The sequence below is a fragment of the Hippoglossus stenolepis genome, chromosome 24, assembly GCF_022539355.2.
Source record: "Hippoglossus stenolepis isolate QCI-W04-F060 chromosome 24, HSTE1.2, whole genome shotgun sequence".
NCBI lineage: Eukaryota > Metazoa > Chordata > Actinopteri > Pleuronectiformes > Pleuronectidae > Hippoglossus > Hippoglossus stenolepis.
The window spans coordinates 4,883,654-4,907,484 of NC_061506.1; the positions used below are offsets into that span (position 1 = coordinate 4,883,654).

General features: G+C 41.5%; 2 protein-coding genes across 8 annotated transcripts; one reads left to right on the forward strand and one right to left on the reverse strand.

Annotated features, from left to right (window-relative positions):
• Window positions 1-349: 349 nt before the first annotated feature.
• On the forward strand, window positions 350-19,239 carry LOC118103548 (ATP-dependent RNA helicase DDX3X). Of its 7 annotated transcripts, none has more exons than XM_035150620.2 (19): window positions 350-689; window positions 2,353-2,419; window positions 3,471-3,530; window positions 3,775-3,972; window positions 4,385-4,481; window positions 4,702-4,824; window positions 5,383-5,482; window positions 5,582-5,717; window positions 5,803-5,900; window positions 6,077-6,175; window positions 6,269-6,429; window positions 6,588-6,732; window positions 6,851-6,995; window positions 7,594-7,644; window positions 9,335-9,516; window positions 10,066-10,183; window positions 10,302-10,455; window positions 10,582-10,706; window positions 10,896-19,239. In XM_035150620.2, the coding sequence occupies exons 1-19, from the start codon at window positions 645-647 to the stop codon at window positions 10,973-10,975; spliced, it is 2,184 nt and encodes a 727-aa protein (XP_035006511.1). In that variant the 5' UTR covers window positions 350-644; the 3' UTR covers window positions 10,976-19,239. The 7 variants fall into 7 exon arrangements, with proteins under 7 accessions (XP_035006511.1, XP_035006510.1, XP_035006512.1 ...); XM_035150619.2 differs by having other exon boundaries at window positions 351-689; window positions 4,379-4,481; XM_035150621.2 differs by having other exon boundaries at window positions 351-689; window positions 2,353-2,404; window positions 4,379-4,481.
• A 93-nt stretch (window positions 19,240-19,332) lies between these two features.
• Window positions 19,333-23,440, reverse strand: LOC118103550 (dTDP-D-glucose 4,6-dehydratase). Its single transcript, XM_035150626.2, has 12 exons — window positions 23,235-23,440; window positions 22,483-22,549; window positions 22,304-22,372; window positions 22,097-22,187; window positions 21,858-22,006; window positions 21,674-21,772; window positions 21,280-21,339; window positions 21,155-21,198; window positions 20,911-21,076; window positions 20,769-20,824; window positions 20,500-20,597; window positions 19,333-20,385 (listed from the first exon to the last, which is right to left on the reverse strand). The coding sequence occupies exons 1-12, from the start codon at window positions 23,276-23,278 to the stop codon at window positions 20,303-20,305; spliced, it is 1,026 nt and encodes a 341-aa protein (XP_035006517.1). The 5' UTR covers window positions 23,279-23,440; the 3' UTR covers window positions 19,333-20,302.
• Between the last annotated feature and the right edge of the window lie 391 nt (window positions 23,441-23,831).

Genomic DNA, 23,831 nt, shown 5'->3' on the forward strand with positions numbered 1-23,831 from the left:
GTGTTAGCCGACAGCAGACCGGAATAAGGGGATTTAGGCTGTATATAAAACTTGATTTTGGAATATTTGTTGTTATTCCTTATGTAAAAGGCTTAAATTATCATGGCTATACACATGTAAGAATAAATCCAGATCCATAGATATACCTTAAAGTGACTTTCAGTTAAATTTTCATATTAGTAAGTAAAACTCCCCCTGGTTGAGGAAGATGGTATTAATATTTGTTTTGTGTGTATTTGGATTAATTACACCCCATCAATTTTATGTAATTTTAAATTGGGTACATATCGAGCACATTAACAGATCGACTGACGCTCTTTGGATAACTTTTATTTTGACGTCACCGGATATGCGCCGCCGTTTCACCCGCGCTACCTTGACAGCCTCTCATCCCAGAAGCTAGCAGCGCAAAACCGAACAACAGCTGAGTTTGCACGAAGAATCCCGCAAATCACCGCAACGTTAAATTCAACTCCAGCACCGGACACGGACACGCGTGACCGCCGAGAGCCAGAGAAGCAACTGTCAGCCGTGGAAACCGCGGAAACGGCGCAGGGAAGAAACAACAGCGCGTCCAACAACCCCCGGCAAACAAAGAGGTCCCCATCTTCAACGACAACATTTTTCCTCCATATTCCATAGTTATGAGTCATGTGGCCATCGAGAATGCCCACGGCCTGGAGCAGCAGGTGAGCCGCGTCCCTTCCACGCGTGTTGCAGCGTCAGGCTTTTGGGGTAAAGTGTTAAAATGGCAGGGATGGATGTTAGCTTGCCGGCTAGCCCCCCATTAAAAACCACGGTTAACCAGATGCTATCGTGCTAGCTGGCCACGGGTGCGCTTCATTCCTGCACCCAGGCGGCCTAAAGCGGCGGGGCGGGGATAAGACACCAGGATGTGGCGAATATGTGGGTTAGTTTAGTAGTTTACGAGTGTTACGTCAAAATTAATTTGAAAACATTGACCATTACTAATGCACGTGTTTGTTAGCATAGCATGCGGATAAGCTAATACAGTTTAATTTGATGCTACAGAACGAGTGACGTCCGTGTGTTCCCGTCGGGCCTCCCGCGTGAGCACATGCAACGCACCCCTGAACTATTATCTCCACTGCGTTTGTCGTGCGGCTCGATACAATAATAAAATGGAGGTATGCGGAGATGCAGCTTGCGGGACCGACACGCAAACAATGCGGCGTTTGACACCGTGGCGCACCGCCCGCCTCGCAATACGCAGCGATGCACAGTTCGTCTCCGCTGCGTGCCGTTCAAAAAAATATAATCTGCGTCACCAGCAACGTCGGTGCATGTGTGTGTCCGACACCACAAAAAGTACTTTATGTTCCCAGGTGGTGTTTCAGAGATGAACGTGTAATGGGCAAGATGTCTGCGAGGGAGTGATTTGATTAAAGCGAGCAGCCTCTCGTCTCGTTCAGGATGCACACGAATGCATCTGCACTGACGAGGCTCTAATGCAGAAGCTGATCCCTTCTGAGCTAAATGTTGCTCAAGTGTACCCACAGGTTCCTCTCATCAAATGCACATCAGCCACTGACTGTGTTGTAAAGATGGACGACAGGAAATGAAGCCACAATATCCAGGATAGGAGCGCTGCCATCTTGCACCGATGATGTCATCTGGAGATGGGGGGTCCATCGACCAATCGAGTGTCGGCCTCAGCCGTCACACATGACGTCTCACCCTGTTTTATAGCATTAAATAACACATTTTGACCCATTTACTAAAAAATAAACATTTGAACACACTTAATTGTGATTAAAAACCACCTGAATTTGAGGTTTATTGATCGTAGACTAATTATGGAAGAGGCATCTCCACTTCCTCCTCCTATTAAGAAATGAAAAGTCAACATCCCAGATAGCGCTGCCATCTTGCACATATAGAATCGAGATCCTGCAACCAATCGTGAGTCAGTCTCAGCTGTCAATCATGATGCGTCACCTTGTTTCTATAGCACCAAATAACTCATTAAAACCGAACTTACCAGAGAGGAGGTGGGATTTATGACCTATACTGCTGAGATGCTTTGGCTTCAGCCTTGCGGAGCAGTCAACATGTATTAGGCAGGGTTAACAATCTATACTGAATCATCAAAATGATTTGGCTTCACTTTTGGGAGCTGTTATGTTGTCCATCTTTATATACAGTCTTTGACATGTACATGTAGGCCGTGAGTGATTTCCTCGGTGGTCTCCACTCAGGTATTTTACGTGTGTTTACAATTTCGGGGTAAAAATACCTCAATGGAAACACTTGGATCAGGGTGAAGGATAGATGAAGCTTTGTGTGTGTGTGTTAACTGTTTGTCCTAATTCTTTGTCTCTCTTTCTCCAGCTTGCTGTCCTCGACTTGAGTGCTGCAGATGGACAACTTGGAGGCAATAGCAGTAAGGAGGCAAAATGTATTCATATTTTTATTTTATTTTGTTTGTTTTTCTCTTTATTAGTTCATGTGCACACACGCTCACAAACCTGAACATCTTTCCACCGCAATCAATTAACCATGCTAGCAGGACTGGAGCTATTCCTAAAGAACAACTTAGGAAGGACACAACATTTTCTACGACCACAAATTCCTTTCTACAAGTCACTGGTGCTCTTGTGTTTTGCACAAAAAGTACCCTGATAAACATAACCCTTTAAAGACATGGCCCCCAAATGCTATGTGCTGGACCCTTGGCGTGTCTTGGGCAAGTGTGGGTTTCACGTGGGCTGGTGAGTTGCCGTTTAGACAGAGGTGGAGTTGTCTGCCAATATGAGGAGTAAAGAGGTCATCGTGCATGTGAAGAAGATGATGAATAATATATAATAAGGATAAGGTTTACAAAATCAACGCTTAAGTGAATTCTAAAGAGAGAAGGTGCGCACAGGACAGCCAGAAGAAGACCTTTTCAAACCAAGGAGCATACGTTTTGTGGATAAATAAAAGCATGTCTACAGGGCATCTTAAATATCTTAATTAAAATGCTTTTGCATTTTGTAGTTTCACGATCAGTGGTCGCCACAGTCACTGAGTGTCTTTATTTATATTATTGTACAGTCAGATTCTGAGACCTCGAAGGAAGGAAACTCAGTCACTGATGTTGTCTCCGTCTACAGGGCGATACATTCCTCCGCATTTACAGAACAAAGATGCTTCCCAAAAATGGTGAGAGGTTTAGTTAAAGCTGTCCTGTGGAGTTTTCCTATTTACCTCCTACCTAACATTCACAAAGCCCAGATTTTGTGAACGTTTGAAATCGTGCACTGTTCCATCCCAGCGTCCACTTTTCTTCTTCTTTTCGTCAATGCAATACTTTGAAACCATCGACAGGATATGGGCCAAAACATTCCTCATTGTGAAATCAAATCTGTGAGATGCTACGAGTGGCCTAAAACTCCACATGGCACCTTTTATTAACTGTATCTGTCACTGAGGAAAAATCACAATTGAAGCACTTTCTTCCCATCCAGCAGGAAATGCCTTCGCCGCTGGTCGACAAGGTGTCTACGCCATGGCGCCTCCAGCCAACTGTAAGTTTCTCGCTGCACTTCTACCTCCTCTTCCTCATTTGTTTGCTGCAAACAGATATCTTTAGAAAACTCCCTCCAAAAACCTGATTATTATTTTTTTATTATTATTACCTCTTTCTCTACAGAGATATAAAATAATCTTTATCACTTTGTCATTGTGAAGAACAGAAACAATCTCAGAGTCTCTGTTCAGTGACGTATTCTCTGATACCTGGTTCATTTATTGTCCCCTCTCCACCTACAGTCGGTTGGGACGGAGGGCGCAACAACTTTGTTAATGGCTACCATGACAACCGCATGGCCGGGAACACATTTAATCGGGGCCCGCCTCGCATGGAGCGGGGAAGAGGCGGCGGAGGCGGTTACCGTGGTAACAGAGGAGGAGCCTTCAACCCCATCATCCCAGCACAGCCAATGGGATTTGGTGGCTTCGAAAACAAAGGTGGGATTCTGCATCACAGCACCCAGATTAAAGTTTCTATTACAGTGCGTACATCTTAGTTATTTGTCAGAGAACATCTTTACCAATTAACATTTCAAACTGCAGTAATGTGATTAATGTCTTGTTTTATGCCTCTGCGCCGGTATTAACTGTGGTCAGGGGCATTATATTTTCAGGTTGTCATCATATGGAGTTAAATCATGTAGATATGAAGGGACAGGCAGGGGTGACTTCTTTGAACATTCGAAAAATGTTAATTATCCAAAATCAGAACCAGAGGAAAGATGAACTGTTGAACACTTAAAATCAAAATACTTGAGAAAAGATTGCTCATATTTCACTAACACTGAATGTATGAAATCTCTCCTCTTCCACTGTTATGTTCATTCATTCCTTCATCTCTCAGATGCAGGTGGCTGGAACACAGCCAAGGACGCCTATAGCAACTTTGGTAACAACCGAGGGAAGTCTGCATTCTTCAATGACAGGGGCAACGCTAATAGAGGGAGGTAAGGACATGAGGCATGCAGTCGGTCAAACGACGTCTTTGTTCTTTTCTTTTTTCTTTTTTTTGTCTGTCACTGTCCTGAAACAACTTTTAAGGTTACGACGCCACAGAAACCCCCATGTTTTAATGTGAAATGCATTTCAGTTAGATGTGCAGAATTTGGAAAACGGCATCGCAGCATCATACATCAGCATCTTGTATCACGCATGTGTCACGCTCAGGTTCGAGCACGGTGGATTTGGTGGTGGTGGTGGAGGAGGTGGAGGAAACAGCCGCTGGGTGGAGGAGTCCCTAAATGAAGGAGATTGGTCCAAACCAACACCACGTAACGAGCGCCTTGAAAAGTGAGTGGGATTTTGTGTGGTCCATACAGGGAATATTGGATATTTGAATAAACTTCAGTCAGGTAAATGGATGAACTGGAATATTCACTACATAAGTATGTGTTGTACAAAGAATAGAAATTTTCCCTTGTGTCATTTGTGTTTTTGGTATTGTTTACAACAATAAGTTGAATTTGGCAAACAAACATGAGACACTTGAATTGTAATTTTACAAACTGTAATTTAGTAGTTTTTATGACATGGATATTGTGCCTTTTTAAGCAGTGTCATTAATGTGGGAATAATATCAGTCATCATTAAAACTGTCTTTAAGGCTTCTGAAATCAATGCGATGTTTTCCTAAGCGTACAAAATATGAGAAAAATCTAAATGCCCCTGTAAAGATTATACACAAAAATAACATGAGTTGTATTTAAACAAATGTCACTGGTGACCAGAGAAGAGTTTAGTGTATTTTTTTTTTTGTGGAGGTATTACAAAGCTTGAAACTGCATCAGATTATTTTCTGAATGTTGGACTAACCTGCTCTGCCTCTCTTCTTCTTTTGCTCCTCTGCAGTGAGCTGTTCGCTGCCAGTAACACAGGCATTAACTTTGAGAAATATGATGACATTCCTGTTGAGGCCACAGGGCAGAACTGCCCCCACCACATTGAGAGCGTGAGTTTCTGTTGTTAAATTAATCAATTAGAAATCTAACAATATTATACATCAGCTGCACAATTACATGAACGTTATGGTTGTGTTTGTGCTGTGTAGTTCCAAGATGTGGACATGGGTGAGATTATCATGAACAACATCGCTCTGAGTCGCTACACCAGACCGACTCCTGTCCAGAAATACGCCATTCCAATCGTCAAGTCAAAGAGAGATCTCATGGCATGCGCACAGACCGGTAGGACATGCTGTACATGGAGGGCATCACATCTTTAATATGTTGATGTTAGATTCTTGAGATGATGCTGTTTGGTTTTGTGCAGGTTCTGGAAAGACTGCAGCATTCCTGCTGCCGATTCTCAGCCAGATCTACAATGAGGGACCAGGAGAAACTACGAATGCAGCTAAAGCCTCTGGACAGGTAACAGCAAAGTGTTCACTGTGCAGCTGAGTTCAATTGTGCTTGATTGGGACTGTGACAGTGGCCTGACGCAGACACATTCAAAGCACACATTTGAGTTAGAGGTGATGTTTGGGCCTTTCTGGTGACTTCTGAACTAATCTTTTGTTTTGTGGTGTTTTATCCTTGTTATACAGGAGAATGGGAAGTACGGACGTCGTAAGCAGTACCCAATGTCTCTGGTACTGGCTCCAACCAGAGAGCTGGCTTTGCAGATATATGATGAAGCCAGGAAGGTACACAACATGCACATGCACACACACATTAACCCTCCCTGCTGTCAATTATTTATTTATTATTTATCTTTATCCTCCTTGTTCTATTTATAGTTTGCCTACAGGTCCAAAGTGCGTCCCTGTGTTGTGTATGGAGGAGCAGACATTGGCCAGCAGATCAGAGACCTGGAGAGAGGCTGCCACCTACTGGTGGCTACACCAGGAAGACTGGTAGACATGATGGAGAGGGGCAAGATCGGACTGGACTACTGCAAGTAAGACATGGACAGGAGGAGGCAGTGATGAATAAAAAACATTTATTCTCTCCAGTTTAATTTTATTGTTTCGAATGAGATGTTTTATTCAAATGCATTTTATAAAAACAGTTTTAGCTTTATTGTGAAGGCTTCATCCTCTGTCTCCTTCACTTCAGCTACCTGGTCCTGGATGAGGCAGATCGCATGTTGGACATGGGATTCGAACCGCAGATCAGGCGCATTGTGGAGCAGGACACCATGCCACACAAGGGCATCCGGCAAACCATGATGTTCAGTGCTACCTTTCCTAAAGAGATCCAGGTGTGTTTGCAGTAAACTCCACTTCCTCAGTTCCTACAATTAGTCCCTCTGGCTCTACAGTTATAAAAATAACAGCGCTAAAATCTTTTAATGAACATGTGGTCTGCTCCTCCTGCAGATCCTGGCCAGGGATTTCCTGGAGGAGTACATCTTCCTGGCAGTGGGCAGAGTGGGTTCCACCTCAGAGAACATCACTCAGAAAGTGGTGTGGGTGGAAGAGAGCGATAAGAGGTCTTTCCTCCTGGACCTGCTCAGTGCTACAGGTGAGACAGTCACATAGTGAGAACTCGTAACCTAACCTGTTGAGCTACTGCAAACACACATATACACAGTGTAGGTTTAATTCCCCTATCCTTTTACCATTGACTTACTGTCGTCCTTACATATCAGACTGTGCATTACTATGTGTCTCCCAATCAGAGTAATGTACATCAACATCCCATGTTTGACAACCGTTCACATAGTTACGTTTAGGGTTTGTTCAGTGAAAATAGACACATTTCAACCTAGTACCATCAATATGAGTTAAGAACACACTGCCAAGATAAAATTACTTTACTCTTTTTTTCTTTTGCCTCGTGCAAGAAACATCCAGCAGAGCGTTTAGACGTGATTTCATTCAATTATATTTGTCTTGGTCTGAGGAAGGCAGAAGAAATATTATTCATACCCCAAAGGAATCAGCAAATATTCTCCTTTCTTTTTAAACAGTAACCCGTCAAGAAATTAGTAGTAAAAGCGTTTATGTGATCCCGGCAAATATTTGGTCCTTGAGCAACATTAAACACACACAGTTGGTTTTCTGCTGGTGATTTGAGTGCAGTTTACATGTTTGGTGGTTTGGTGTGGTTTTATCCCAAGTCATCCCGAGCGAGGTACAGGACAATACTGGAGACAACATAGAGAAACCTGGTAAGATCCTTAATCAATGAACCTGTATCTTGTCATTCCATAGTTTAAAATAATATTGCTTGCCTTTTTATTATTCTTTTTTGTGGGTGAAGAATCCTGTGTTTCGTGTTTTTTTTGTTTTTTTGAATTGATTTTGTTCTGTGAATCATTTCATGGGTCAGGTTTGCTCAGCTTAAACCAAACATGCCTGTTGTGTGGTTGTTTTTCTTTTGGGGCATCTCTTTGTGGTGTCCTCGTGTCAGAACCAAATCCTTGATGGAGAGAGTGTGGTCATGTGGTGTTGTCAACCGCTAACAAGTGGATAAATGTGGCCCACTTTAACATCAGGTGGTAATGACATTGGAGCAGGAGCATTTGACCAAACTCTCTCCATCAGGGGCTCTCGTCGCAGTGCTGCTGATGCTGTTAGCTAGTTATTCTTGTTTTTCTTATTCACGCTGCACCCCCCACTGCCTGTTGCACAGATGAACATTATTGTATTGTGATAAGAACAATGGCTACATAAGGTGCATGTTATCAAGATTTAAGTGTCACATCATGGAATTTAACTACCTGAAAGAGGACTCTCACGTACATGTTGTGTTAACGCTTGATGGAAGGCGAGCCCGACGCTTTGTGCTGGTGCAATCATCATGTCTACAATAATCAGTTTCCTACTCTGCTTTCGTGCTAACCTGCCATGCTAACCTGTCCATGGAATGCCAAACAGAAACACATTGGAAATAAAATCCACAACTAGATGAACACAAACAAGGTTCACCAGCTTTCTCTTCTCCTCCTCTCGCACTTGAGCCTGGGGATTCATTTATACGCCCTTGGATTGGCTGCTGCTCATTTTCTACCACATGCAGTGCAAGCAAAGTAAAGCGACAGAACCAAAATGCAGTTTAGGAACGCATGACATCACCCCATTCAAAGTGAGTGAGCAGCGTTTGCGTTGAAGCCTCCGACATGTACGTGTGCGTGCTGAATTTTTGGTAGATATATGATGTGCCAGAGTCTGCTCAGAAACGGATTTGAAACATTTTAAGATTTTCATTGTGGTTAAGCATGTTTCGTACCTACAACTCCTTTTTTTTATTTTTTTTTATTTTTTTAACAACTGATAAACTAAGTTGGTGAATTGCTTCTTGAGTGTTTCAATTTCTTCTAGGTATTATCACATTCAAGTTTAAGACCTGGGATTTCTGTGAGCAATATCTGTCTATTAGTTACAAGTCAGATCTACAGCATGTTGGAAAACAAAGTCTGATGCTTATTTTTCGCCGTGTCATCAGCAGACTCTAAGGATTGAAAGTTCATCTAAGCTGCTTTCAGAAATGCACTGAACTCCGCAGTACCTCTATATTTTCTCCAGAGGAGGTGCATGTGTAAATGCAAATGTCTGAGTGAGACGCTCCACAGTTTATGTGGACTTTATCTGCCTGGCTTTCTAGTGTAATGTCCAGAGAAGTCAATGTGTGAACACAGCAGGGGGTCCCCCGCTGATTCTTCTAGTGCAGAAGAAAAAACAATCAAGCTCGCTGGCCTTCATTCATAAAATGTAATTATATTTCATCCGAGCTTTAAACACAGAAGCTACTTCATTCTCAGCCACTTAAAATCTGCTGTTTGTGTTGGTACGACCACCAGGATCAGCCACTCGCCTTCAATGATTAACTTCTTGTGTCGTTTTCTCTCGGTTGATCAGGCAAGGACTCGTTGACTCTGGTTTTTGTGGAGACCAAGAAAGGTGCCGATGCCTTGGAGGACTTCCTGTATCGGGAGGGCTACGCCTGCACCAGTATCCATGGTGACCGCTCCCAGAGAGACAGAGAAGAGGCCCTGAGCCAGTTCAGATCAGGAAAATGCCCCATTCTGGTTGCCACAGCGGTCAGTAAGAAATAACACAGATTATATTAAAATATGTAATCAGGTATTTACTTGACGCATAATAGAAATTTGTGTTTCCCAGTGGGAATGTGAAAATGCATGAAGTCTGAGCTGATTTGTGTGAAAGAGAATAAATGTACCTCTAAAATTTCAGCTAAAGTCAGAGTGCTCAGTTATTCCTCTACTCAATTATGATCTGAAACAAGACTTTATACAAGATATCAAAAATCTGTTTACAAGTTTAATAGCTGAATGTCTTGATCTGTTTAAATTAAGTTTCTAGCGCAAAGTATGAAGAGGTAAATAGAGACCAATTAATTTAAATACAAAATAATTAGCAGAAAAGGTAGAATATTTCAAAAAAATATCTATATTTGAGGGGTTGAACACTTGTCTTGAACAAGTTGAACGTTTGGATGTTTGGAATATGTGGGATTAGTTGGTGACCGGAAAACGTACGGGAGAAGAATCCAGAATAAGAAGACACCAGTTAGCGGGAATGCCAACTCAGCATTGATATTGATTGAAAGTTTTGTCTTGTGTACTCAGGTGGCAGCTCGGGGTCTGGACATCTCCAACGTGAAGCACGTAATTAACTTTGATCTGCCCAGCGACATAGAGGAGTACGTCCACCGTATCGGTCGTACAGGAAGAGTCGGAAACCTGGGTAAGACTCCACTCTAATGTCAGTGGAATACAACATGACGTGTGTTGCATGATCTTTCAGCAGTTTGAGCCACACCTCACAAATCGCTGCGTTTTACATGATTCTTTTTTCCCTGTAGGACTGGCCACATCGTTCTTCAATGATAAGAATGGGAACATCACTAAAGACCTGCTGGACATCCTTGTAGAGGCCAAACAGGAAGTTCCCTCTTGGCTTGAGAGCCTGGCGTATGAACACCAGCATAAGAGCACCAACAGAGGACGCTCTAAGAGGTAAACATACTCTAAATCTTGGTTGTCATGTAAAAGTTTTAGGTTTTTTTTTTTCTCATTGTAGGGGCTGCACTGTTTTATTACTGCATATTTGATATAAATAACATCATTGATTTTCACCACCAGGTTCGCTGGAGGGTTTGGAGCACGTGATTATCGTCAGACGGCCGCTGGAGCAAACGCCGGAGGGTTCGGAGGACGTGGAGGACGCAACCAGGCAGGACATGGCGCAACCCGAGGCTTTGGAGGAGGTGAGGATCTGTCCATTAAGACATATCTGGTGTTTTCAATTATCTCCTACTCAATATATGATCATTCTTCTAATGATTAAAACCGAAGGCACAGAATACAAACACACTCCTAAACCTAAGCATATTCTCTGAAAAGCTGACTCCTTTATTTTGTTAACTTTGAGTTCCCTCCTCTGTTTCTTGTCTCAGCTGGATTTGGAAACTTCTACACCAGTGACGGCTACGGCGGCAGCTACTCGCACTCTCAAGTTGACTGGTGGGGCAACTAGGTTCCTCCTCTCTCCTCCATCCCTTCTCCTTCACTCATTCTTCTTTCTTCTTTTCACTCATCATCCTCCCTCATTTCCCCCACACTGTCGTCTGCACTCCGTCTGTCTACATCCCCTCCATAAACCCCAAGAATCCATGTGCATGTTATTGGACTATTTATACTCGTTTATATAGCCCCCCTTCCATCTCTATGCGCTTAAATCTTTTAATTCCTCTTCTATCCATCTCCACCTTCGTCGTTACAGTTTTCGGTTTGATTTTTTGATTTCTTAGTTCCCGATGACTCTCGCCTCTTACAATTGGTCACAGTTTAAAAGGATTCTTCAATTTTAGCGGGTTTGTTTTTTTTAACACTAGCCACAGGTTTACTTCAAGCTAGCAGCATCCTTTGTTTTCAGCAAGGACATTTTAAAGTATTTTCCCTCTGTGACACGTCTGAAGAGAAATAACCAGTTATAAAGTTTTACGTGTTCTTTTATATGATACACACAAGATTGACAGCGTGTGGACTTCTCCATAACAGTTGTAGAAGACAGAGGGATATTCATTTATTTCAGTTTAAGATTTTAGTTTTGGCTTCATTATTTTTGTCTGTATTCACCCAAAGCCAGCTTCCTGTGTCCCTCCACACGCCATCTTTGTATGTAACGCATGGCCATGTTGTAAATCACCGGCCAGGAACTTTTCTAAAACATAGCGCAGAGAAAGGTGAGGCTGAGGTGTACTTCACTTACATCACAGATTCTTAAAAAGGGGTAAAGAAACCGCAAAAATTTGTTTTTTGTCACCTTTTTAAAACATTCGTTTCGAGAATAATGAGACTGAGGAGACGAGGAGCTGGGACGCTTCCAGTGGTTGTTAATATCACAATGACAAATAGCATTTCTTTGTTTAAAGCAAAACATAATGGAGAATCATTTGTTTCTGTACTGTGCCTTTCAGCAGTTGAACTTTTGTCCCTTATTTCCATTGTTTTTATTGCCATTATGCGTTACTGGCCACAAGTATCGGCCAACTGTGACTGAAAAAAAAAGTGTATTCAATGTCATGTATGGGTTCAGTCATGTTTTCTTTATTTCTATTTGGAAGGAAACAAACTAGGCTTGAACTAAATCAAACCTTGGCAAAAAAAAAAAAACTAAATAAAAACTGTGGTGAGGAACCTCAACACTGTTCCTTATCTGTCTATTGAAGTTCAAATTCATCTGGAGGTCTCTGATGAGCTGATTCCCAACTGCGTATCACCACTGTCGCCACATTTCTGTACTTTTTAAACACCCTCATCCAGAGCCACTAAAATGGATTAAACAAAACATTAAATTTGGCTTTATTAGGTAATAAATAGAGACAACAGCAGTGGTTTTATGCCTTTGGGAAACAAAGTCTGACTCATTGACCTGTATGTCACATCTATAGCTCTGGTTTGAGCTCGAGTTTGAGTTTCTCAAAATAATGTCACTAATTGTTGGGTCACTTAATGCTCAACAGGGAGTCACTGAGAGAGAGTTAGGTTGTGCTGTGCAGCAGATGCTTCGATCTCGCAGTCTTTACCTTCAAATATGTGGTTCTAAAAAAATGTTATATTAGATCTGTCCTGTTGCAGTTCAAGTTTTTAGCATCGACAATCTTTTGGCGATGAAAAAGCAAAACAAATCTTCCAAGATTTGAGTCTCTTGCACCACATCCTACAGTGATGCCAAAGCAGCGCTGCAACAATTTGACTTAAAACCACAATATGGCTGCTGCTGCTGAAAACAACAGTTACAAAACTTCATCAGTGACTCTGGATGTTCATCTTAGTGCCACCATGCTCTTGGGAAACTGGCTCCGCTTCCACCACAAACATTGAAAAACCCTTGTTTGCCAAAAAGCTTCTTTCAAGGGGAAACACAACTAAAAAAACGGCTATAATAGTTAAAAAAAAATTCTTGCTCACTCTATCCTGGAGAGTTACATGAAGAGTCTTCTCTAAAATAAGTAATTCCAGTTTATTTGTTAGGTCTTACAGATCTGTTGAGGTCGGGTATAAAAGTAGAGAATCTGTAGCCTAATCTGTTTCACAGCAGGGAGATGCTGGGGCTTCTGGGAGATATAACCACACGTCTGTAGCACATTTTAGTCATTGTGTCGTCATGTCTTACTGTGCTGTATTCCACCCATGTCTACTCGGCTTTAGATTGCAGGTGCTTCCCTTATTATTCTTTGAGTTTTTCTAATGAAGTCAAATTATTCACTGCAATGTTTCAAAGATATCAGCAGACAAACACAGCCCCAAAATTTCCGACACACATCGGAGTCAAATTATGTTCTTCATAACCAACCGCTGCACCCGTCACTTTCTATGTAAGCTGCACACCAGCAGCATGTTGGCATTAGCCGTCGCTGAGTGATGTTATTTTACCTGCATCAAAGTGCAACTGTTCATTCCAGCTACCGCGACGTAACTGCTGCTTCCTTCCTGTGCGTCTGTTATTGTGAAATGATGCAACACTGCTGGTGTGTGCTACACTTTGACAAATCTCTGAGCCACTCAGCTATTGTCTAAGGATGAATTATCTGATTATTGGGGCTTCTGGTGTAGACGGCGGATATCCGGGCCAAGACTCAGACTTCCGTTCGCTGTATGCTGTTGACAGTCCGATTAGTTTCTTTGTATCACACAACATACAAAGTGCGATGTGTAGATGTATGTCCAGACAAAATTTTTGGCTAATCTCTATTAACAGCTATCGGCATCTGAGTGCAAATACATTTACAGAACGATAGTTGATGCATTTCGTAGCTCTCCACACATACTGTTTACATGCGAGCAACTAAAACCTGCTCCCTCTCCTACAGATTCTGCATATTCACATGCAGAGTCTGTTTATAGAGATTACGCTTTGGCCAGCGCTGTCCCACGTTGTTCCAAAGAATCCTTGCGTCTGCATAGCACAGTAAGATATAGGACGGATAAAGTGTGCTAATCGACAAGTGGCATAAAAGAACTGAAGATTTAAGAACCTTGATATAATCTATGCTTAATACCTGGTTAGCCCCACTTTGCTCTGCCATGGAACCAGGCTACAAGTAGCAGTTGACCTGCACCCATGATGTCCGTGTTGGGTCCCAGTTTGAACATATAAGAGAACCTCCACTGTCATTTGAATGATTCAGTGGTAGAAGCCCAATCCCCCACTGTGTCTTATCAGCAGCAGAATACGCCAAAATGCACTGTTGCTGCCTGGTGGGGAAATTTATTATTTCTTATCAGGGTATTAATTTGTTTTGTTTACATCGATAATTTTAGTGAAATAAAGAAAATCTAGGTTGTGTATATAGTTAGGCTCTTTAAAATAGAAAGAAGAATCTCCACTGAAAAAGAATGTGAATTAAAAGTGAAACAACACTTGATGTGTAGAAGATTATCTTTGATCACTCGACATTGGACCATGCAGTGTCTGACAAACTGAGCTCAGTGGGCAATTTGAACCAGCTCAGCAGATTTATTCTTTACAGTTTTGTACACACACAATCAGATTCCCTCAAATTGCCCACTGGCTTTGACACATGACAAGGCTGGATCAAGGCAACAAAACATGCAAGTGTTGTTGTTTTTTGGTCAAGGAGTTAAAAATGCCAAACCAATGATTATAATTCTACAGCAGGCTTTAGTTATTATTTTTTTCCCGTCGTCTATTTTTATTTATTTTTTTACACTTCTTGTCATGCTCGGGTCAGTCGTTGACTCCGTGTCCCTCGAGTACAAGTTGATAAGGAGGTTCAGCGAAGTAGTTGGCGCGATTCGAGAAGAGTTTGAGGCTGAGTTGATGCCAGAGGACTGAGCAGACAGCGGATCACATGCAAAATCTCATTTGTGTAGATTTTCCAAAAAGCTTCTATTTGTAGCAGGAGAGGCAGTTGTGGCAATCGAGTAAAGACGCAACACGCTCGACCACGTCGACCTTCTGAATGAGCCGAAAACTGAAAATGAGTTGGCGTTTTTTTTCTTTCAGTTGCTGTTTAAATGTGGTTCAACTGTTACTGTAGCGCATCGTTCTCTCTGTTGTTCTAATATCGGCTAAACTACAATGAAGCGCTGGTTAAATCGGCGTTGACCAGAACTGTGTTCGAGGTGTCCCAAAAAATTATTTCAGCACCTGATAAACGATTCTAAACACTTCTCCTGCAGCAATGGTGGATAGTCTCCGTCTTAGATTTCTTACAGCAACTGTTAAATGAAGGAAGAAGCAGCAGCAGCAGGGAGACCGAAATTAGTGACTGGACCATATGTTGAAGATAGTATTGCAGATGACAATCACTAATGAAGGATTTGCTTAGTTTAGAATTCACTTTACACGTGGACAGATCTCTTTTTAAGTTGCACTTTTTCTTGGACACCGGGAAACGTAGAGACTGAAGCTCCTTACACAGTTGATGATACACAATCTTAATTGTGTTACGTTTCCCATAAGCGTCTCAAAATCCCCTCATTGTTGATGTTTTTGAGGGGTTTTTTTTGGAGTAGGAACATTTGGACGCTTTCAGGCACTTGTTACATATCAGTGTCTACCTTTAACTATTGACTGAATACGACGAGTTTAGCACTTGCAAACTGACACTGTTACATAGTCCCTGTTTCGAGGGGGAAATTGTCAGCATTTGTTACTTGAATCCGTGGCTTTTTATGCAGCTGGTGTAGTTCAATAAAAATTCCAAGTGTTTAAAATACCTTCAAGAAGGAAATGGTGTCAGAGTTAAAAGTTGGAGAAAGAATCTGGTTCCGTGTAGACATTGCCGTGCCTTCTAACAGCCACTAGGGGGCAGATAGGCTAACCGTGGAATAATGGCGTGATTACAGGCTGCAGGGGAGTGACTGGGCATTTCACATGCGGTGATACCGATGCTAGGACTTTATGATTTAAGGCAGGGTCTGAGCATGTTGTTGACTGCTGGTAGTGTAGATAGGAATTTTTAACTTTGGCGATTTACAGCAGGGAATTGTGGGAACTTGAGTTTACCTCACTCTTCATCTTGTGTACAGAGCAATCTGGTCACGTCGTAGTGTTCGGAGCACGCACATAAATATGCAATGTATCCAGTTCTTTTTTTTCTAGGAAGACGGACTATAATCGATCAGCTGTAGTTACTTTTGAACTGAGTTGGAGCAACACTTAAACTACCACTGTGCCCCAAACCCCACCACCCATTTCGTCAAAACACCCCTCCCCACCCCAGCGAGGCTCTGGGCCTCTAAAGGAAGTGCAATAGAGATACAGCTACTCGTGGTTTGCTTTCACTTTGCCGTCTCCAGGATTTGTTTCCGTCTGTGCTCCGTTTGGATTCAAAGCACAAACTGGCACAAGTGGAATCGGCTCAAATTCTGACGCGATGTGCACGGTGCCTTGAAAAGACTGGAGCAAGTGGGTTAGGGCTGGGTACTTTGACACAGTAGTGACCTCACCGTGCATGGAAGTCACCCCAGGTTGGCAAAATTCACAAGTGCTGAGCATTAACGGGGTTTAATCACAATTAAAACATATACATTATACATTGTTTCCAACAGATTTAGAAAACTTTCAGAAAGGTGAGTAAAGGCCAAGAGAAATATAATTTAGTTGCCGTGTTGTGTTCCATTTTGGATTCCTCTCACTTCTGCTGTTTGCTTTTTAGCCACAGAAGTAGCAGAGCTCAATGGATGGAAGTTAGTTCATCCATCACTGTCTTCCAGACAGATTTTTTCTTTTTTGCTAATGAATCCTAATGATCCCTGTATCAGTTTTGTTAATTCGAGGCAAGACGTGCTCAGTTTTTTCCCTCTGAAAGAAAACTTAGTATTTTTTTAAATCCAGCACTTTATTTTATGGTTTTTGAATATTTTTCAAAACCTTTTTTGATGCCTTAAATTCAAAGCTGATACCCAGCCCTAATGGAGCAGATCGGGAAGTTGGATACACTTGTATACAGCATTATCACGGCAACAGATACACTGACACTGTCACCATGGCACGATGCGTCGCTGCGGTAACTTAACTTGCCAGCAGGAGTATTTTGATGGTCAGTGACCAATTACTGGTGCTATGTCCCATTGCTGCGGCCTGCAGGCCCCTCTGTTGTAGAATAACTTCAAACCCCCGATAGGTTTTACAAAATATACTTTAGTTCGTTACTTTAGTCCTCTGTAGCACACGTCCTTCAAAACCTCCGAGGGGTATGTATGCGTGAGTGAGTGTGAAGTAGAAGGAGAGGTTTCTCAACAATAAAGTGTGTGTGTGTGTGTGTGTGTGTGCATGCATGTGCATGAGTGTGTGCATGTGCATGAGTGTGTGTGTGTGAGTGTGTCGTATGGAAAGGTTCTTCCACATATGAAACAGTTGTTTTCGTTTTTCTTTTGGTTTTTTTCGGGACCAGGTGGAGTTCTAGTTAACAGCAACCGTGGGATTCAGCTGTTCGCGCGCAGTTCTCGAGTCTACTTTCGCTGCTAGTTTGTGTAATTTATCAAGCATTTCTGAGAAATATTTATTTTTATAAGCCTAATACAAAAGTTGATATTTTACAAAGTGACTTGACCAAAAGACAGTAAACAAAAACACTGGCACTTGAATGTTGAATGTCATTGGTATGAGTGAAAATTTCTATTTTTCTGGGGTAGTGTGAGCTTTTTAATGTTAAAGATGCAACGTGCAGGGATTTCTCTTTGGATATGTCACTGTTACAAGCTTTCTTATACAAATCCAAGTCCAAAAGCAACAATACTGTCACTGGTGCCAAAAGGCTAAACTTCCCAATAAAAGAGTTCTCTAAAACAGGCCGATACAAAGGTTTTTACACCATGTGCACATCTTTCTTTCTTTTATTTATTTTTACATAGTCCCTACAGCCCAACATTCACCTTATAAAACCACATTTAAATTTGCAAGATCTATATTTTTATTTGTATTTCAACCAAATTGCACACACTCATAAATATCTCCTAAATATGGCAGATTTTTTTTGTCATCAAGATGCATAAATTGTTTTGATTTGAGAAAATGCGTCGGTGAACTCTTCCTCTCCTTTCCCCTGTACAATATGTGAAGATGTGCACGTGGTGTCTCACGAGCTGAAGCACTGGCCCTTATTGTGACAGTGATGTATCAAGAGAAACGTCCTACACGAGTTACCTTTAAAGTCACATTGGACTCAGTATCAGATCCATAAAACCTGTTTGTGCGACAGGTTCCATTGCCAATAATGATAATCATCCATAAACAGCCATTTTTTAATTGGCAAACAAAATTTGAGACAATACCACCATGTATGCCAAGGTTTGGATAAAAAATAAAATAAAATGAAACATTACGATCAAAGACCATTTTGTAAAAAAAATGTAATTTAAAAAAAACATTCAGTACAAAAAACAAGTGTCCAGATTCTCTCCAAGTCGGTTGTTTTTTTTCTTTTCATTTGAGTCTTTACACTTTTCCTTCCCGTTTAAAAAAAACCCTTTGTGGTGAATGTCTGGCAAGTGGCGACCTTCAAAGTCTTCATAACACAGAATTAACTGTGGTTCTATTGCTATGTTGTTGTGATTTGCATATTTTCAGGCGTCAGTGTGTGAACTCTGTCACTGGGGAGATTCTGGCCAATCAGAAATGAGGATCCACTCTGCGGTCCTTTTTCTTTTTTTTTCTTTTGCAACAGGCGGCTGATCCGTCGTGCATGAGAATCTTACCGTAGCTTGTATTTCTACTGAAGGTCCACTTAGCAGAGACACTCTGTAGTTTCCATGACTGCAGCAACAACGGACCAGAATGCATTGCAGCCAAAGTGAAGCTGTGATCACGGACAGATCAACCGCTGGTGAATAATCACATTTTATAGCGTTTTCTGTGCACAAACTCAGATATTTGCGTGAGTAAGGTTATGGCTCTTCTGCCGTTATGACAAACGGCACTCTGGGAAACCCGGTACACACGAACACTATGCGGCTTTATTTCATTTTCAGTTTGATTATCTTTAGAAAGTGATCCGACATTTAATAAAGGAAAGTGTGTAGACTTATTTAGGAATGGTTTCCGCTTAGACACTGAAATGAAATGGAGCCTGGTGTTGTGGCCATTACTGACTGGCCAGAAGCCCCCTCCCCAGTGTGAACACGCAGCAGCACCGGCCTGGTAGTTAGCATTTGCTTTATGTATTAGTTTTAGCAGTTGTGCACGAAGAGGAGCACTGCACGAAGAAAAGAAAACTGTGCATCTGTTCTGATTTTACCACAAATAAAGGTTTGGATTTGCAAATGTTACTGGTGTCGTGATGTTTCTTCTTCTTCCCCTTTCGTGTGTGTGTGTGTGTGTTTTCTAGATGTTTGAGAAAAACCTGGACAGACGACTTCAGCTATAAAATATCAAGTTTATTTCTGCTTAAAAATATTCTTCAGCATCATATGAAAAAATGTCAAGCGCAAAACACCTGACTGAGATAAAGGACTTTAAATTAGCTGTGGTTCACTTCTCAACCTTATTATGAGGCTGCTGTTATAACAAAAATATCTTTAGACAAAATACTGTTAAAGTTTGAAATGTTAAGTTGTCGCCACACCACGATCGCTCCTGCACAGACTCTCGCTCCAAATGTGCAAAATGGCAGCATTGGTTAAACACAAATGACCTAATGTCTTCCCTGTTCTGCGCCGCACTACAATATTTGGTCACTGGATTATCAAGCTACCTGCTGAATTGAAATGTACACAGAGGATTGAAAGAAAAATGTGTGAAAGATACAAGTACATGTTTGTACAAGCTCCTGAAAGTCCATCAACGGTTCCAAAATAAATCCAGGGTCTGACACAAATGTGAAGCTGCAGTTTGAGATGTGACAGCGAGAGATGACGTGGTTCTTCATTTGGTTTTTCAGCCCAGTTTGACCAGTTTGTGTATTCGCCCTCAGGGAAACACCAAAACAAACAATGCTGTCGAGAAACGGCGATCAAATTCCGAGATCTTCAAGAGCACAATGAGGAGCTTTCAGGTTTCTATGTACATTCAGAGCTTTTTTTCAAACATCTAAACTATGTGAATAAAAAGTGAACAAGCCAAAGTTGAGCAGAACAGGTCTGCTAGACAACATCAGCTGAATCTGTAATTAATATCGAGATAAAGTGCATCCATTTCCAGTAGAAGCTTTGGTTAAAAAGAGGCTGCACCTCGGTTGGTCCAACGGTCATTCAGACATAATACTGAGGCTAATGAAGCACCAGTTGTTATTTGAGCTGTAAATCAGCCATAACACAATTTGTGCCACACAAATATGTGAAATAAAAAAAAAATAACATCGCTGCCTGGTGACTCAGTTCAGTCTTCGATTCGTCAAAGCGCGGGGTCGCCCCGGATTTGTCTCAAGTCCTCGCCGGCATCTGACCAGAAGTCTGGGTGCTCCTGGTACCATTTTACTGGAAGACACAACACTGGAATTATTACGACACATTATATACTATGAAACTATCTCAGATCTTTGTTCATCTTTATTTACAGTCCATGGTTTGATAATGTGTGTGTTACTGTACCAGTTTGTCTGATGCCCTCAGCCCAGGACACCTCGGCCCTCCAGCCCAGCTGCTGCAGCTTCTCGCACGTGATTGGGTAGCGGAGGTCGACCTGCGGCCTGTAGAGCATCAGTAGGTTCACATGTGTCTCGTGTTGTTATGGCGATGTCGGTCATAGCGTTAACAAGCCATCAAAATATGAATTTTAATGAAGGGCGAGGCTGTGGCTATTTCCTGGAATTGTTTCATACATCTGCAGACTGAGTAAATACTGAACTTAATTGACTCACCTGTCAGGCACAAAGTCGAGCCAATCGTTCACCTCCGAGTCCGGAACATTCTTCACCTAAATAAAAAAAAATACACTTTTATTAATACGTACATAATAAATAGTAGTTGAAATATTTGAATAAGCAAAACACTGAAACGCACCATCCTTATAAGCTGCCTGGCCAGTTGCATGATGGGAATCTCGCAGCTTGACCCCATGTTGTAGATTTCGCCCACAATCCCTTTCTCCAGGACCAGCAGGAAGGCACTGACGGCGTCGTCGATGAACAGGAAATGGCGAGATTTAGGGAGCGTTCCCTGGATGGTGCTGCGGTGCAGAACGTGTCAAACAGATACCGAATTATCTGGATTCACATTTTTCAAAATACAAGTCTGACAAACCTACCATTTCTTGTTCATTCGCAACAGGGTGAGAAACCTCGGAATGACCTGAAAGATGATTTTTGACTTATTATTTCATATTTTTACAAAAACAAACATTAGCAGCAGTTGTTAGTGAGGATCTTGAACCTTCTCAGTGAACTGCCGGGGCCCGTAGATGTTGTTGCTCCTGGTGATGATGATTGGAAACTGGTAACAGATAAACAGCTGAATTTAGCTCATCAAATGAATTTAACCATGTTTCTTAAACTAAAATCGATCATAACAGGAAAACAAGTCCAACTACTTCTACTAAAGCAAGAAACGCTGCATCTTAGTCACATTTAAACCTGCGTGAAAAAGCCTTAAATGCAGGAAATAAATTGATTGCTTTTGTGGATGTCTGTTTTTAATAGTTTGCTGCTGTAACAGGGCAAATAATTTATCTTATAGTATCCTGTCTTATCTTATATTTAAATCTTATTGTATATTATCTTATCGTATCTTAACTTATCTTGTTGTTTTCTTATCTTATCTTATCTACCTTGTATTCATCCCAGTAGGATCTGACCAGGAACTCTGCGGCTGCTTTCGTGGCAGAGTACGGGTTGGACGGCCTCACCGGGCTGCTCTCATCAAACACCTGCAGACGACAAACACCAAATATTCAAGTCAGTAAAACACACATGAACCCAAAAACACAAACTCCACCCAGCCTCTCCACTGACCTCGTCCAGCCCAGCTCCGTACACCTCATCGGTGCTGACGTAGATGAAGCGCTGAGGCCGGTGTCTGGCCTGATGTGCAGCTGCAAGTAAAACTCTGGTGCCGTCGACGTTCACCCGCTGGAAAGTGGAAGGAGATTCAAACGACGACTCTGAGGAAACAACAGCACAGTGCGTGGGAATGAAATAAACAGTTGTATCTGCACAGTAGAGATGTAACCTCAGTGAGAACAACTGCTCACCGACATGTGTTTTGGCCGCCAGGTGGAAAACCACATCGATGTTCTCTGTGTTGAAAATGTGGTCGACCAACCGCGAGTTACACACATCTCCCTGTTGAAGAAGTAGAAAATAATATATATAAACTACAGGATATCATATTTGTCCAAATGTCACTTCAGACAGAGGTTATCTTTAGTCGTAAAATATTTGAATACAGCAGCACTCACTCTGAAAAAGGTGTAGTTTGCTCTGTCTTCAATGCTCTCCAGACTCCTGGGGCTGCAGCAGTAATCCAACTGGAAAACACGGGAGAAACTCGCTGAAACACATACATTTATATTTTATATATATATATATATCATTTTCAGCCATTTGTTGTGTACAAACACAGGAAGTGAAAACTCACATTATCCAGGTTAATAATTCTCCAGTCAGGGTGTCTGTCGACCAGTGAACACACAAGATGGGAGCCGCTGGAGGACGAGAGATACAGTAGGAAAATGTTTTGTTTATTTCTTAATTCAAATTCTATATATTTGTGTTTTCTTTTTATTTATAGTGATTTAAAATTAGGTTTTATGATTAAACTGTAAAATATCAAGCCTCGGTTACAGTTCTTTGCCATAAGGGTTTGATCACAACATCTTTGGAATCATTTAAAAATATATTTGTTGGCCAATATATTGAAATAGCAATTTATTACCTTCTAATATATATTTTTTTTAATTATTATTTTTTATCCTTTATTAACCCATTGAGAGAATAAAAGAAATGACACACACATACACAAACTCCACTAAAACAAAGCAAACAAATTAAAAACAAAGAACCTACAAGGATCTGTGGCTACACTGAATTATGGGAATTATCAACGACATTGTTCTATGAAAAGTGATTTTAACAGATTTCTAAAGAGATGCTAACTAATGTAAACAAGTATTTGAATTTTCTGTCACTTGATACTTTACGCTACATTCACCTGTAACAAAATAACCAAGATACTGAAAGGCTCAAGATACGACAACACAATAATGATAAACACATTAAATACAGGAAATCATACCACTCAACAGTTTGTGTGTGTCAGTGCAGCTGCAATGTGGATGTAATAGAACACATTCAAGACAGAGGTTCAAAGTGACAGTGGAGTGAACTCACATGAATCCGGAGCCTCCAGTCACCAGGACAGTGTTAAAGTCCATCTTTTCATACACACACAGTTATAATAACTTCATCTTCACTGTCCCCTCCTCCTCTTCCTCCTCCTCTTCCTCCTCTTCTCTGCCTGACAGCTCACACTGATCCTCTGTTTGCTTCCGCACTGACGACGCGTCGTTTTGCGACAGCTACGGTTCTCCTTTACGGCAGTGTTGACACGTTGAATACGTGTCGAGGCGGAGAAGACAGCTTCCTAGCTCTCCGATTGGTCGTTCCTTGTGACGTAGACAAGTCGGCGCTCTCTGATTGGGTCTCACTCAAATCACTCAAGCTGTCAACAGTGTCGCCCAGGCAAGGTGGCCGGAAGTAGTGTCAAAATAAGAGTATGAAGCTATTGACAGGACTTGTTTACATGTGTTATTCTTTTAATAAAGTCACATATAATTATTTAAAACCTTACATATACAGTGATTAACAGTAGCTTGCATCTACTAAAGTATGGGTTAGGGAAACTTTAAGAAACATATGGTTGTCTTAATTTTATATCTACGTGAGGTTTTTCTGTCATTTTGTTCTATGGATCTTAACAACACACAC

What these genes read in the sequence shown, in the direction of transcription:
- LOC118103550 (XM_035150626.2), bottom strand. Translation starts at nt 23,278, where the DNA reads ATGGACTTTAACACTGTCCTGGTGACTGGAGGCTCCGGATTCAT. An exon ending in CCAGGCAGCTTATAAGGATG is followed by an intron (nt 20,825 to 20,910) that starts GTGCGTTTCAGT and finishes TTTTTTATTTAG; the next exon opens with GTGAAGAATGTTCCGGACTC. An exon ending in CTCGACTTTGTGCCTGACAG is followed by an intron (nt 20,598 to 20,768) that starts GTGAGTCAATTA and finishes GATGCTCTACAG; the next exon opens with GCCGCAGGTCGACCTCCGCT.
- LOC118103548 (XM_035150619.2), top strand. Translation starts at nt 645, where the DNA reads ATGAGTCATGTGGCCATCGAGAATGCCCACGGCCTGGAGCAGCAG. An exon ending in CATGGCATGCGCACAGACCG is followed by an intron (nt 5,718 to 5,802) that starts GTAGGACATGCT and finishes GGTTTTGTGCAG; the next exon opens with GTTCTGGAAAGACTGCAGCA. An exon ending in GGACCTGCTCAGTGCTACAG is followed by an intron (nt 6,996 to 7,593) that starts GTGAGACAGTCA and finishes TTTTATCCCAAG; the next exon opens with TCATCCCGAGCGAGGTACAG.